Genomic DNA, 13,925 nt, shown 5'->3' with positions numbered 1-13,925 from the left:
TTGATCAGTTTTTTTCATATGTCATTTTTCCCCTTTCCTCATAGCGCGTTCACCACTCGTCGCCCCCATCCGTGTTCCATTCCATTCGTAGATGTTGTAAAGCAGCAGCAGCAGCAGCAGCAGCAGTAACAACGGTAGTTGATGATGATAAAAACATGCCCATCCCTATCCATGAGCCCATGAAGAAAAGGAACGGAGTGGGAAATGGGAAAATCAAAAGGAAAAAGCGCAAGAAAAAAAAATCATTAGTCAATACGGAGTTCTCGTTTCCCCATTCCCATTCCCTTTCCCTCCTCGCATCATCACATCACACATATGTACGTTCGCCTCCCCTTTATCCTTTCTTCTCCTATCCTATTCATCCCTCGTTACGTGGGCCCCTTAACGACGGCTCTTCCCCGCCGCCCTCTTCTTCCTCTTCTCCTCCTGATAATCCGTCGTCCCCGCCACACTGCTCGCGCCCCCATTTCCACTTCCACTCCCACTCAACGTGCTAGGCGACAACCCCGGAATAACATGATGATACGCCTTCGTGCCCACCTCGCTCGCCGTGCCGGAGCCAATCTCGCTCTCGGCCCACCCACCTGCCATGTGCTGCTGCTCCTCCTCGTGAATGGTGCTCTCGCGGACCGCGGACGAGGAGGAGGTGACGGCGCTGATGGCGGTGGGGGGAACAGCGGCGCGCTGGAAGCTGAAGTCGCGGCGGATGCCGCCGCCGGAGGAGCGCCCCTTGCTGTCCTGGTGCTGCATCTGGCGGCGGGCCTCGGCGCGCAGGCGCTCGTTCTCGCGGGTGGCGGTGCGGTCGGCGGTGCTGTAGACTTTGCGGATGCCGCCTGCCTTGGCGTTGCTGGCGCTGTTGCTGGCGGAGGCGGAAGCGTGGGCGTGGTGCTTCTTGCTCTCCTTAGCCTCTCGGGCTTCTCGGTCCTTCTTCGTCGGCGTGTTGGTCGGCGTGCTCTGGCGGTTGCTCAGGAGGTCGCTGCCGGCGCTGGTCGAGTTGTCGGGGGCGGTGCTACCGTCCCAGGAACTGCCCTCGGCCTGCTTGTTGATGCCGCCGACGCGGGCGGCCTTCTCGTGGCGGTAGGCGCGGAGCTGGTCTTTGGCGGCGGCCTCGGCGTCCTCGTCGACTAGGACGCCGTCTTCGCCGACACGGCGGCCCGACTTGTCGCGGTTCTTGCGGTCCTTCTTCTTCTCGCGCTCGCGCTCCTTGCGCTCTCGCTTCTGTCGTCGCCGCTCGCGTCCTGCGATGTCCGATGCTCCTGCCGTGATACCCGTCATCGTGCTCTGCGTGTCGCCCGTGTGGCCCGTCATCTGGGTTAGCCCGCCGGTGTACTCGGTGGCGCCATCATCAACATCCTTGTAGACGCTGCCGCCGCCGAGCTTGGTGGTGGCCGTGGCGCCGGACAGGAGGGTACCGTTGGGGCCCTTGCGGCGCAGCACCGTCGACTTGTAGTCATCCCAGTCGTTCTCCTTAAAGTGGAAACCACCGTTCTTAGCCCAGAAGAAAAACCAGATGCCTGCGCAGACGAATGCGGCTCCGATGAGGCCGAACACCACGAACACGAAGGTGTTGTTGATGTCGTGCGGGTTCACGACGCCCTTGTGAGGGTCCACTTTCGTGCCGTCGCTGTTGGTATTGTCGTCGCGTGCCGTGAGGATGGATCGAGCGGCCAGAGGTCCGAGCTCCGAGAGTGCGGCCGTGGGTGTGGAGCGGGCGGCGCTGCGAGCCGAGGAGAGGAGGTTGCGGGCGTGTGCCGCTAGGCTCGGTAGCAAAGGTGCCATGTTTGATTGCTAGGTGAGTGAAATGTAGTTGAATGTGATGTAGATAATTTACAGTTGGAATGGAAGAGAAAGTAGTGGAACCATAAGACTCGGCTGGTATTCTGCTGGAAAAAACCAGCCAAGTCGATATTGAGAAAGACGATCTGGGTTGGTCTCACTTTTCCGTGAGGTGCAACAAGATGAGAAACTTCAATTGACGCAGACAAACAAATTGTTGTTGTGTTGTGGAATTAACTCAATCGAGCACTGCTGGAAGGTTGCAATGCAGGCCGAGACTATTGAATGGAAAGTAGTAGAGAAGGAAGTAGTAAAGGTGTGTATTGTGTATGTGTGTGTGTAAAATGTGGTGCAATGAAAATTGGTTGTCTAGCGGTTTCTATGGCCAACGGTGTCGTTATGGAAAGTTGTGGCTGGGGAGGTTGGGGGGGAGATGGGCGAATGATGTCAAAAGTCAACAAGTGTCCGATTGACCAGGCAACATTTAAAAAATGGAATAGCGTGGAGTGCTCCAGTATTCCTCATATCGATACCGTAGATCATCGATTATTGGCCAGATCCTGGAGTGCTCAATATAACCCAAAGCAGATAGTGAGTGTGGGGTATCCTCGCGGCCACGATCTTGGCTGCTTGGCTATTGGCCATCTTAGTTTTAAACCTTCAATGTTCAATTGGAGCTCCAATGTTCTATTAAAAGCTACAAAGTACGTACGATGAACTGCACATTTAAGGGGCTGATTCATGCGAATATCGAAAACGTCCCGAACACTCCTATTCGACATTGGCGAAACTCAATCAGTATCGCTACGCGCCCAGTGATGAATAAGCCATTCTGATCTCCTGTCGTCTCACTATCAGGCAATTAATGAGTTGAAGATGTGCACTATGGTCAATCAATAGTCCACCGCTGTCCTCGTTCAACAACTACAGGCCAGCTTGAAGCTTCTTTTCTCTCTCTCTAGGTAGGCTGGCCACTGTAGGTAAGCTAGAAAGGAAGGGAGTCGACAAGTCTGCGACAGGACGAGCATCCCTAGCCGCCGACAGTCCCGTACATACATACATATACACCACTTACATCTATGCATATGTGCATACCTATCTACATACATACCTACATACGACCCAATATGAACCCCCAGTGTCCCAATACCTAGCTCGGAGCCAGCGGTAAAACTCACGACATCCTCTCTCAACCCACAAAAAGGCCACGACCTATAACCCATGGAAGTAGTTGCAATGTATATTCATCTACGCACTAGGTATACACGAAGTCGACGATACGGTGTCATTTACGGCATAATATTTAACGTTCCCGTTTCGAGTACCTACTAAGTCGGGATAGTGCCTACATACATACCCATCCCCATAGCAGGGCGAAAACCAGGGGGGGAAGCCATACCATACCAAACCATACCAAACCCCCGGATCAGCACTTACACTTAACAAAAGCCATCGCCACCTCCAAACATAAGATTGACATGAAACACCTCTACGCCCCCAATCACCTCCTCCCCTTAACCCCTTGCTCTTCAATCCCCTTCCCGCTTCCAAATAAAACCCGTCTGGCTGGACCTTTGGGTCCGAGGCGCAACCTGCCTTGCCTTGCCTAGTATACGTATGTATATACCTACCCTATACGTACATAGTAGTCCACGGAATAATGTCCCGGCGCATGATGTATGATGATGACTTGCTTGCGCAACACACACATATACATACATCCACACATAATTATACACACACGCAGAAAAGTACTTGCGGCAAGAAGTTATGCAGCGAGCGAATCAACTTTCCCTACACGACGCCGCATACACATAACTACATACAAGACATAATAGCTCAGCAATTGTAGACGTGGCATGACCTACGTGGGAGAACGACGAGGAATATCTTGCGTGGACTACATGCCAACTAAAAGTTACAAGTTGCATCCATACATACATAACCCATTGAGGTACCTGGATTAGGTGGGTCCTACTACTATCGCACAATTTACCTTCGATAGCCTCGAGATGGGCTGATCGACAACAGCCCGCCTCGGCCTAGATGCCTACCTAGTACCTAGCCGAGTCCTTCGTCTGCCTACTAGGCTCTCGGCCTAGAAACCTGAGGACTAGGTAGGTATGACAAGGTATACATAACCTACCTATCTCCAAACTACAACTACATCCTTCGTATTCACTAGTAACAGATGGGACAAGATTTTCGATATGATTTCCTCATTGAAGCAAAAATAACCGGGGGATATCCTAAAAATGCGTAGTAGATAGATAGATACTGGACAGTTCACATATGTATCTATAAATGGATGATAAATGAGCTGCTTTGACCAAGGAAAATAGAATGTTCTCCGAGCCCGTGCTACTACCATGACGATTCTTTTGCGTGTCGGTCTCCGACCAGTGACACCACGACCCAAGAAAAGACATGATAAACTTGGCTGTGAGGGTTGGACGGATCGATCCGTCCTCGGTCCTCGCGCCAATCCTCCAAGTACTAGACTAGACCAGACCAGACCAAATCATTCATCCAGGTACAGAAAACAAACTCCCGACTGTCTTCCAGCCCATCCGCCCAATTAAAATAACTCCGTACCGAAGCGAAGACAGCAAATGTCTCCCCTTTGCGTGCAAAAAAGGTATCGGCATCCCGCTGCCAACAGAAGTGCGAACTTCACTTGCCGAGCGGGTTAGTTCTATCAGTCCAACTCTTACGCCATGTGAATGCGAATTGGTTCGGCTTCAAAAAGCACAAAGGGTATCGCACAACAACACATGGCATGGCACGGCCAATTCCTGCGTTAATAAAAAAAAAGAGGATAAAAATAGAACATGGACCACTCCAGGTCCCAATTTGGGCTGTGAGGATCGATTCGTGTGAGATTAGGACGTAAGCCGACACGCGCTTAACCGACACACAGCCACCAATACATGCTTTCCACCGTTGACAAGGAAAATGTGATAGGAAGAAAAGAGAAAAAAAAAAAAAAGGAAAAGAAGACCCAATCGTCCGACCGTCCCCCGTCCACCGTTCATTCATCCTCATCTACTCGTATCTTCGTACATATTTGTTGAAAACCCACCAACCACAGAGACTCTTCAACGAAGAGAGCATACGTAAGTAGGCATGTTCCCATCCCGTCGACTTTTCTCATAATCCATTTTGGGGTATCCATAATTTTCTTGCCTCTCCTTTCTTTTTCCTTTTTTACTCTTGCGTTAACGAACCCTGTGACCATCAAAGCCGTTCGTAACGCTAAGATATAGACGGACCAAAGAATCCGAGATGACATAATATGCTAAGATGACCAAATATAAATGGTAGCAAGTAGCCGAGATTGTTGTCGTCCAATAAATTGAATCAAGAGTAGAAATCGTTCATTAATAATAGTGCGATGCACCATCGTCGTCATCATCATCTTCATCATCGTAATCGTCCTCGCGGTAATGCATATAAGGCGCGTACCGTGGTTCATCGTATTCATCGTCGTCGTAGTGAACATAGGACGGAGCGTACATAGGTGGTGCCGGCGGCTGCTGGCGTGTCCGTGAGAATGATCCGGCTTGCGAGGTGGCCCGGGTTCGCGCTACCGGCCGATCAGCCCGGCTCTTCCGGTCATCACCATGTTGTCGTTCGTCACTGTAGGTCGATACAGCTTGGTCGCTACCGCCCGCGCGAGAAGCTCCATTGTTGTTATTGTTGCTATTACGACCAATGTTCATATTGCCACCATCCTTACAATGGATCTTGGTGTTTCCAACTTCAATGACAGCGCCCACAGGAAGCTTAATAGTAATATCGTCATCCCCGTCGCTAGATCTCGTAGTCCGAGTTGTAGCCGACTGCTTGTAATCGCTCTCGTCACGGCTAGCAGTGCTGCGAGTTGAACGGCTGCTGCCTCCATTTTTCACACGCCGGAGAGCTTCAGCCGTCAACGGAGGGGCGGTCCCGCCACTGACGTCTTCCTGGTACCGGGAAGCATCGCGCACCTTATCCTCTAGATTGTAGTACGAGTTTCGTCGACCGCGTGGTATTGGCTCCATTTCGTAAGAAGGACCAACGTCGAAGACGGATTCGGCATCGAAACTCTGAGGCCTTGGTCGAGTTGGAAGGGCGCCGGAGCCGTACTCCACTTCACGGCGCGCTACGGTCTTGTACGCGGTGGGCTCGTCATCTAGATCATCCTCCTCAAACCCCACAGACTTCCTTCTTGTAGCAACGTGTGCAGGTGCCGGCGGGCGGAACACTAGGCGGTTCGGTTGTGTAGAAGCCGGTCGTCCAGGAGGTGGTGGCATTCTTCTGGAGTCCTCGTGGTCCTTACTAGCCTTCCTCGAAGCCCTCCGAGTGAGGGCCTTCTCTTTCGTTGGCTCATATTCAAGGGGCTTCGGTGGTGGTGGTGGTGGTGGATTGTACCCCATTGCCGACTGTGGTCGTCGGAATCGGGAAGCCAAGTCCCTACCAGGGTGGTTCATTTCCGGGTATGGCATAGGTTGGTGAACAAGCGCATGCGCCATCGGAGGAGGAGGAGGGCCAGCCATCCATGGTGGAGGTGGAAAGGACGGGGAAGGGTGATGCGAAGGGTGCGGCGGCGGTTGATGGGCATAAGCAGACGTCGCCATAGGTGGACGCTGTCCGTAATAAGACTCTGGTCTAGTGCGAGCACGAGGCCTAGAAGAAGATGCGGGTGCGACGATTGACTGTGGCCTGACTCCGTAGTAAGCCGACTCATCGGAAATTCGAGAAGACGGCGGCGGAAGCGTGTTGCGAGAACGATTTGGAGGTCGTTGTTGTTTAGTGCTCATGGAGCGTTTCTTTTCTTCCTTCATCTTGATCTTGGAATCTCTCCTGGAGATAGAACGAGGCTCAGGTATGTCGGTGTCGGATAGAGAGGTAGGAGACGACTTGGATTCTCTGTCTCTGTGAGATGAGTCTTTTCGTGATCTACTAGTATTGGGTTTTTGCTTTTCTTGAGAAGGAACACTGCTGGGTGCAGTAGAGCGGGCGTAATGAGGTTCACTGCCGGGAAGAAGTATGCCGTCTTCGTCTGCCTCTTGACAGCATGCAACAGAAGGAATTGAGTTCTTCGCCATGCCGGGGGAAGAGGGTATGTCTGCCTGATAAGTGAATCCAGTCACTAGATCAGGGATGGCTGGAAAAATCGAGGCGGGATAGGCCTCAGTACGAGGGCGGAGCTGTCCTGGTACCCAACCAAGTGGGCAGCTGGTGGGTGATGAGATGCGTGGCAGTTTGTGCTAGTCCGGTACAGTGCTGATAAAGTGGACAGGTGAGCCTTTGAGAAGAGTGGGAAAAGGGAAAGCGTATGTAGGTCGTATGTAGGCTGTATGTAGGTAGGTAAGTAAGGAGACTAGATGAATGGAGATGAATGGGGCCCAGGATGATTTTCAAGTGGGGATCCGCGCGAACAGACTTCGTGGACGAGACTTGTAGCGTCAGAAAACTTGGGAGGATGGGTAATCATGGACAGTCAAGGGCAAGTCATGGGTTCCCAGCTTCCCATCAGGTATTTGATTGAACGATACCTAGGGTAGGTATTTGAATATTTGAAGAAAAAGTTTGGTTCTTCAACTGAGAGGTGCAGAAAGATGCAGCTTAAAGACCGCAGTGACCCGCAATAAGAACAACGAACAAATGTCGACTTGTCTGTCTTTCTCTTTTTTCGGGGGTGTTTTTTTTTCTTCTTTTTCTTTTTTAATGTTCTTGTTTAAAATGTCTCTCTCTCTTATGTTTTCTTCCCCCCTTATAAGTGTAACGCTGTTTTCTTATTGGAGAATGAAGAAGAAATCGGGGATGTGCATAATATAAGAATGGAGTGAAGGGTGTTGCCGGGTTGATAAGACGGAAAACTGACAGGTACTTAAGGAGTGATCTGCTTCTTGGACGGTTAAGTACCCCGAATGTATATATCAAATGTAGGTAATGTGCATGCAAGTAGCATTTACGACGTCTGGGTGGATGGAAGTACAGACACACAATACAATACGTGGATATACCCGACGTCTCTGTGTGTGTAGTGTATGTATATTATACCGTTGCACCAATAACCTGGTAATGGTTCAATGTTGCTGAGGTCGGTACATACATATGTATGTATATAGTTAAGTGGATGGGTGATTGCAGATAGGAAGCCTTGGATACCAAAGCCACAAAGTCTGACAAATGTAGACGAAAATAATAAAAAAGAAGTGTTGTGATAATTGGAAGGTGAGGTAGCTACGGTAACAGATGGTGGGAGACAACTTGAAGAGACGGAAGACGGATTTAAGATTTGTATTTTAGATTTGTACATACACACATCTTTGGTGATACCTCCTGTGGTCAGTCCAGCAAGGTACTAGGATATGTGTTGTAAGGCGTCGTGGTACTTGGCTGTAAACTGATGTTCAAGTATCCTAAGGTGTTGCACGTTACCAAGGTGAGGTAGCACTGAACGTTGTGTTGTGGGATCGAGCAGGGAATATGGGTTAGTTCTCCTCAAGTACTACTAGTAGTAACGAGGGGTTCCCTGTTGCCGGACAGTTTTATCGATACTGTAATCCGCTATATCGATAGCCCGACTGTCACTTTTCCCTCTCTTTTCAATTGTTTCTTTTTTTAGTGCAACGGTAGTTACTTTTCTCTCTTGGTAATTATCTACTACATAGTACAGTACCTACTTAACACTCCATTTCCCACGTGCACGTTTCAATAACTGCCTTGTTCTTTGTCTAGGGGTCTTGAGTGCTTGCAGGAATAGAAGGGGCATCTGGGCAGAAAGGGAAAAGGAGGGGCTTAACAAGCTTAAGGCAAACCCCATTCACTGGGTCCTACGTGGTTGCCAGGTACTAGCTAGGTACAAAAGTTTAAAGATCCTGGAGAAATTGAGAAATCCAGCCGAGAAAAAAACGGTAACGGTACCCAACGGTGGGGTCGCCGGTCCCGCAAGGCGAGAAAAAAAACGAGGATTCCACTAATTTCTTGACTTTTTTTCTTCTTTTTCTTCTTCTTTTTTTTTTCTTAATTCACTCTTTTAGTTTACTATGTAATTATTAAAGTCTCTCGTTCAAAAGATGTCAATGAATAGTAAGTATTGGTCTATTGAGGTCATGGTAAAGTCGCCTTATTGAACCCATCCATGTTAGTTCCCGATGGTTCTCTCGGCCTTTTCTCTCATTATAGAAGATCATCCAGGCCGAGCAAACCCCCCTGCTACAAGAATTTGAGGGGATATAACCTCGTTGCGCGGCTTCACTGCCTTCTTTTCACCTTTATCTTATTATCGTAGTAGTACGTGGTATGTGAAATTCGCAAAGTCTGTTAGTTCTAGAAATGCAGATCCTATTATCCCACGAATCGTCTTCCGTTGGCTGTGGTGTTCCCTAGGTCGACTATACAACTAGTCTGGTGGCAAAAATTGGGAGTTGTAAGTGGACGTGTTTCCGGAGGATGCGATAGGGAAAACGGGGGACGGGACCAGAAGAGAAAGAGAGAGAGAAAATTTGGGAAGGCAAAGAGAGTAAACTAAGCGTCTAATGAGAGGAGAGGTCCACTGAAATGTCGAGAAGTAATGTTACTATTTCATATATTCCCATCTATTCTGTCTAATCAAGTACCGCGTTTAATGCCCGATTACATATCGCGTGGCCTTGGGTACCAATAAGGCGTCAGAAAATACACGAATGTTCCTTTCTGGCGTTTGTGTCCGAGTCGTATTATACCCGATTCGCTTTTGATGGCTTCTATCGTTTCTTCCATGATAATTCTTCAACCACCTGCCTGCCTATCTACCTGTCTATCTACCTGTCTACAATGACTCTACCGTTAGTCTCTACATAGTAAGGTAGACACTGTGACTAGGAAACAAAGCCAGCGAACGAGTGGAAGCAGATACATACCTACTAGGTAGGTAGGACCAGAAAATGTCTCTTGTATGTATAGGTAGGTATGTAGCAAGCAGTGCTAGGTAACCTACCTACCTACTAACCTAGGTAAGTGAATGATGACGATGGGCTTCCGTCTTGTGGCTTTGGTAGGATACTATTTGCTGCGAAGCAGACTGCGGAAATAGGACGCCAACGCACCATCTCACTGCCTAGCATTACCAGCTTAACAGAAATTACTAACTAAAATGCAATTGGACAGCCCCCATCTAGTGTACCTATGCAGGACGCATGCATAACTCTCAGACCCTCTCATAGGTGAAGCCAAGTTCGAACGACCACGCTGAGAAGAGTCATCGTGTATCTACTTCATGCATCCCTATGTCTCTCTCCTTTCTTTTCCTCTTTTTCCCTTCTTCCCGACCCTCTATACTGTGTATTGTATACCTTGGTTTCTATGTATGAATATGTATGTATGATACCGAAACCAAGATGGCATTACACCATCGAGCATGACATACTCGACCTTCTCGAGTGCGCATAAGATCCAATTGGTCCTCTCGCACAGGAACAAGAACCGAGATCTTATCACCGAACCCAATTGCTTGTTCTACATAATGACCACGGTGATGAAATAAACAGGATTTTCTTTACGACTTTTCATTTCAAGACAGTGTGTTACTTGAGAATGAGCATACATAAGTCAAAGTCAGTTGTTCTGCGAGGCGAGGTATAACAACTTCAACAAAGTGTTGCTCAATGTCTCATTCATACACCACCACCACCACCTGCTGCTCCACCACTACTACTACCACCATGCAAATCCCACATCTTAGACGACCTCAGATAAATGAGCGATATCTATAACCTAGCAGGTCTAGTACTGTAGCTTCGCGAGTATCAATCAATCAAACCGCCGCCACTCCGGCCGTCGCGGAAACGGGCGTCTCCGGGGAGCTATGCGGTTTCGGGTAGGGAGAGAAGGACTACCTATTCGACGAGAATGGCGATCGTCTTCATATCAAGACCGTAGATCTCGAAGGGGGCGAAAAAAAGAAGAAAGGAAAAAAAAAAAAAAAAAGGGATTGATTTCATACATGTGCGGTGCATGCAAGTTGATTGGTTGTGAATAGGTCCAAGAGTAATCTGGACCTCCCTATTTGCGAATCTCTCCCGTCTGGACATTGTGCCAGCGCTGCATGTCATCCACACAGACCAAACCCCTTTTGTGCATTATAAATGATCCAGTATGCGTGTAGATACTAGATACTGTATCCATGATTCCATATGGATGCAAGTAACTAACCTAGATATGTACGTATGTACGTATTGTGGGGGCTACCCATCTACTTAGAAATACATACATAACATCTGCGTACTGCATCTCTCATGTACTCGTCGATAGTTGGCGTTTATATATGTATATGAGCATCCACTAAGTACATGCCTACATACCTACATATGTACAAATATGACCACAACATCTGCAAACCAACCTAGAAGGTTCTGATTACCAGGTAAGTGTCTGATCTTCGAAATATTATTGTACACACTTGAAAAGTTGACATCGTGTGACCGAGAAAGAAAAAAAGATCCTTTCACCCATCTGGAATTGCTGCGGAATAGCCCATCACGATACCATCAAGCCATCGCGCATCATCGTCCATATGAGTCACCCCTACAATAGCCGTGACTCGGTAGAATAGTCGCTCCACTAGATAGCTAGAGTAGGTAGCGAGCCGCATACGTATAACAAAGCATTGACGCAAGTGCAAGGTTCTAGATGCAGCACGACAATCTCCAATACCCATAACTAGCACGGGTAGATGCGTGATCCCCCCCATGGGTTGCAGTTATCAAGAGCTAGATCGTCAAAAAGTACGGGGTATTACTTACCCAGCTTGAATGAAGCATAGGCATAGACAATGAAAGCCGGCAAGCGGGATATACCTAGGTAATACCTACTACGTACTATGTAGGTGCGTAGCAGGTATTAGTAATGAAGCTAATATCAGCGATGGTGTTACTGGTAGGAATAGGTCTGGTGATATCGTGATACTGTAAGCTATTAACTGGGTGGCCCGCACAGCCATATTCTTTTTTTCGGTGAGAATCTGGATGAATATTCGTCGACCTGATCAAACGCTACTGGCACAGCATACTATGTACTGGCAGAATACCCACGACATATCCAATTTGTCTATGGAGTGGGGTTCCCTTGGCGATTTGAACAATACGATTGGAGTAGTGACAAGAGTCTCTCACTCGAGGACACCATCAAGAGTCTCACCGCCTTTCTTTTTCAAGTCAAAGGATCCTCACATCACTACCGGTACTCAGAAGTCTTCAGGTATAACAACACCACTGAGGTAAACTCACAACATTTCGATCATATACCTCAATACATCGTCAAGGTTTAGTTTCTTTGGGTCAATGAAGAAGCCGACCGACGTATTTCATCCCTGAGGGATGCAGCAAGAATATAGCCACATGTCATTAATGCCATGCACCGATGAGCATCGGATAGTTATCTGTCCTCGTCGTATCCGTGAAGCTGTATTCATTGTACTGCCCAGTACAAATCTCTTGGTTTCAGGGGCATATCCACTAAGGTTCTAGTAAGATACGAGTCTGATCACTACATATCTTGCGATCAGCTTACCAGTCTTTCTTCCTATGTCTACACCACGTGCGACGCAATGGCAGCTCAAATCAACTTCGCCATAGCCTTATTCTGGTACATCTGATCAAGGACTCCAAGTTTCTTTCCTTTAAACAGCCGATGCCATCTGAAGTTGTTGATGTACCCGATCGTCATTATTGCCTATAAGTTGTCCACAAGGATAGTCGGCACAGGAGACACGTCAGCAAAAATCAAGGAGAAAATGCCAAGGTCCTCGCCATGAGACTTATTTGCCGATGCTGAGACTCAGTGCGTTGAAACACTGAGTAAACTGTCCGATAGACACGCGGGAAGGCGATGTCCCCTAGCGAGATGGCAGAATGACGGCAGAGTGATGCCTCTCTCTGTATACCACTAGCGTATAGCAACTATAGCGAGCCTATCGAACAGGACAACGCGAATCAGAGCAGTCAGGTCCCGCTGGCGGCGCTGCTCATTCAATAGGTCAGCACAAATAGTATTGTGGAATGATGAGAGTGCTTGCCGGCCAATCTAATCAGCAAGGAGGCGAACGAAGTCACGATTAGACTGGCTCCCGAAAGATCTCTTTAGATCCAGCACGTTGCAATCCGACCGTAGAACCCAAGATATTGATAGTACACTATGAAGTTGTGGTTCTTGTTCGTCTGAGGGGTCCCTCCCCCAAAGTCGCGAAACCTATGGGCCAGTGAGAGATATGAAGCATATTACGGGAGGGGTCGATGTTGATGATCCAACGCATCGGTCGACGCCCTTCCGATTGCAACTGTGCTCTCTCAGACCTTCACAGTTCGATGACTGGTGGGTGGATTGTTAATGGAGGATTCATATAATTCTTTTCTCTTCGGTAAGAATCACATCCAATAACAATGGCCTGATTCTGAGCGACCTTCTACGTCTGGAGAAGCGCGCGACCGGTAGTTTTCTCTGAGTCTTCCTAGTCAGGCTGCCATCCAGGTCTCGTCCTGTCCTCCCGATAGCGGACCTGAGAGGGGATTGTTCTCATTCTCTCATGGTTTAGGATGTAACTCAACCGCTTCAGTTGGTAAGGCGGCATGCCCCATAGCGGGATATCTCGGGAATTGCCGCCCATCAAACTTTACAGGCAGTACATAGGTCAATCGCTGGACCATGGCCACCGTGGTTGATTAAGTACTGGATATCAAAGGTTACCATGACGTCAGCGAATGACAGCAGGAGTTGGGCACACTCTGTCGAGGATTGCGGTTGCTACCCTGTGTTGGCCAAGGGGGGTCGGTGCCCAACGGACGTCGAGATATCCACCGGTCGACCCGACATAAAAATCCTTCACCCGGGAAGGAAGTTAATTAAAACCCCGGTTGTACGTATACCTCGTAGTCAATGGCTGTTGGGCGAGACTCCAGTCTGGATGTTCATCAGTAAAACGTAAATTACGGATCCTGTGTGCTGGGTATACTTGACTGCTTTGCAATCAGCTATGGTTAGGAGACATGTTCCGAAGCTGAATTATTCATATACCAATAGTGAAGATAGATGTCTGAATAAGAACATTGACTACTACTAGTAGTATGAACATGAACAACATTGAAGATGAAACTGACAAGCAAGTGATAGTTAGATACACGTGA

The 13,925-nt window shown here is 48.4% G+C and overlaps 3 protein-coding genes across 3 annotated transcripts; all 3 read right to left on the bottom strand.

The window, feature by feature from the left end:
* Window positions 1–28: 28 nt before the first annotated feature.
* GGS25DRAFT_490591 (uncharacterized protein) lies at window positions 29–2,207 on the bottom strand. The gene has a single exon (XM_049261013.1). It carries the CDS (start codon window positions 1,777–1,779, stop codon window positions 382–384), a length of 1,398 nt encoding a protein of 465 aa, XP_049116656.1. The 5' UTR covers window positions 1,780–2,207; the 3' UTR covers window positions 29–381.
* Window positions 2,208–4,298: 2,091 nt separating this feature from the next.
* Window positions 4,299–4,989, bottom strand: GGS25DRAFT_280109 (uncharacterized protein). The gene has a single exon (XM_049257457.1). The coding sequence runs from the start codon at window positions 4,819–4,821 to the stop codon at window positions 4,450–4,452; it is 372 nt and encodes a 123-aa protein (XP_049116655.1). The 5' UTR covers window positions 4,822–4,989; the 3' UTR covers window positions 4,299–4,449.
* GGS25DRAFT_280131 (uncharacterized protein) lies at window positions 4,989–7,085 on the bottom strand. Its single transcript, XM_049257458.1, has one exon. The coding sequence runs from the start codon at window positions 6,864–6,866 to the stop codon at window positions 5,157–5,159; it is 1,710 nt and encodes a 569-aa protein (XP_049116654.1). The 5' UTR covers window positions 6,867–7,085; the 3' UTR covers window positions 4,989–5,156.
* Between the last annotated feature and the right edge of the window lie 6,840 nt (window positions 7,086–13,925).

Source organism: Hypoxylon fragiforme (assembly GCF_022984875.1).
Source record: "Hypoxylon fragiforme strain CBS 206.31 chromosome Unknown GGS25scaffold_5, whole genome shotgun sequence".
In the NCBI taxonomy this organism is placed as follows: domain Eukaryota; kingdom Fungi; phylum Ascomycota; class Sordariomycetes; order Xylariales; family Hypoxylaceae; genus Hypoxylon; species Hypoxylon fragiforme.
This window is presented reverse-complemented; position numbering and strand designations above follow the sequence as displayed.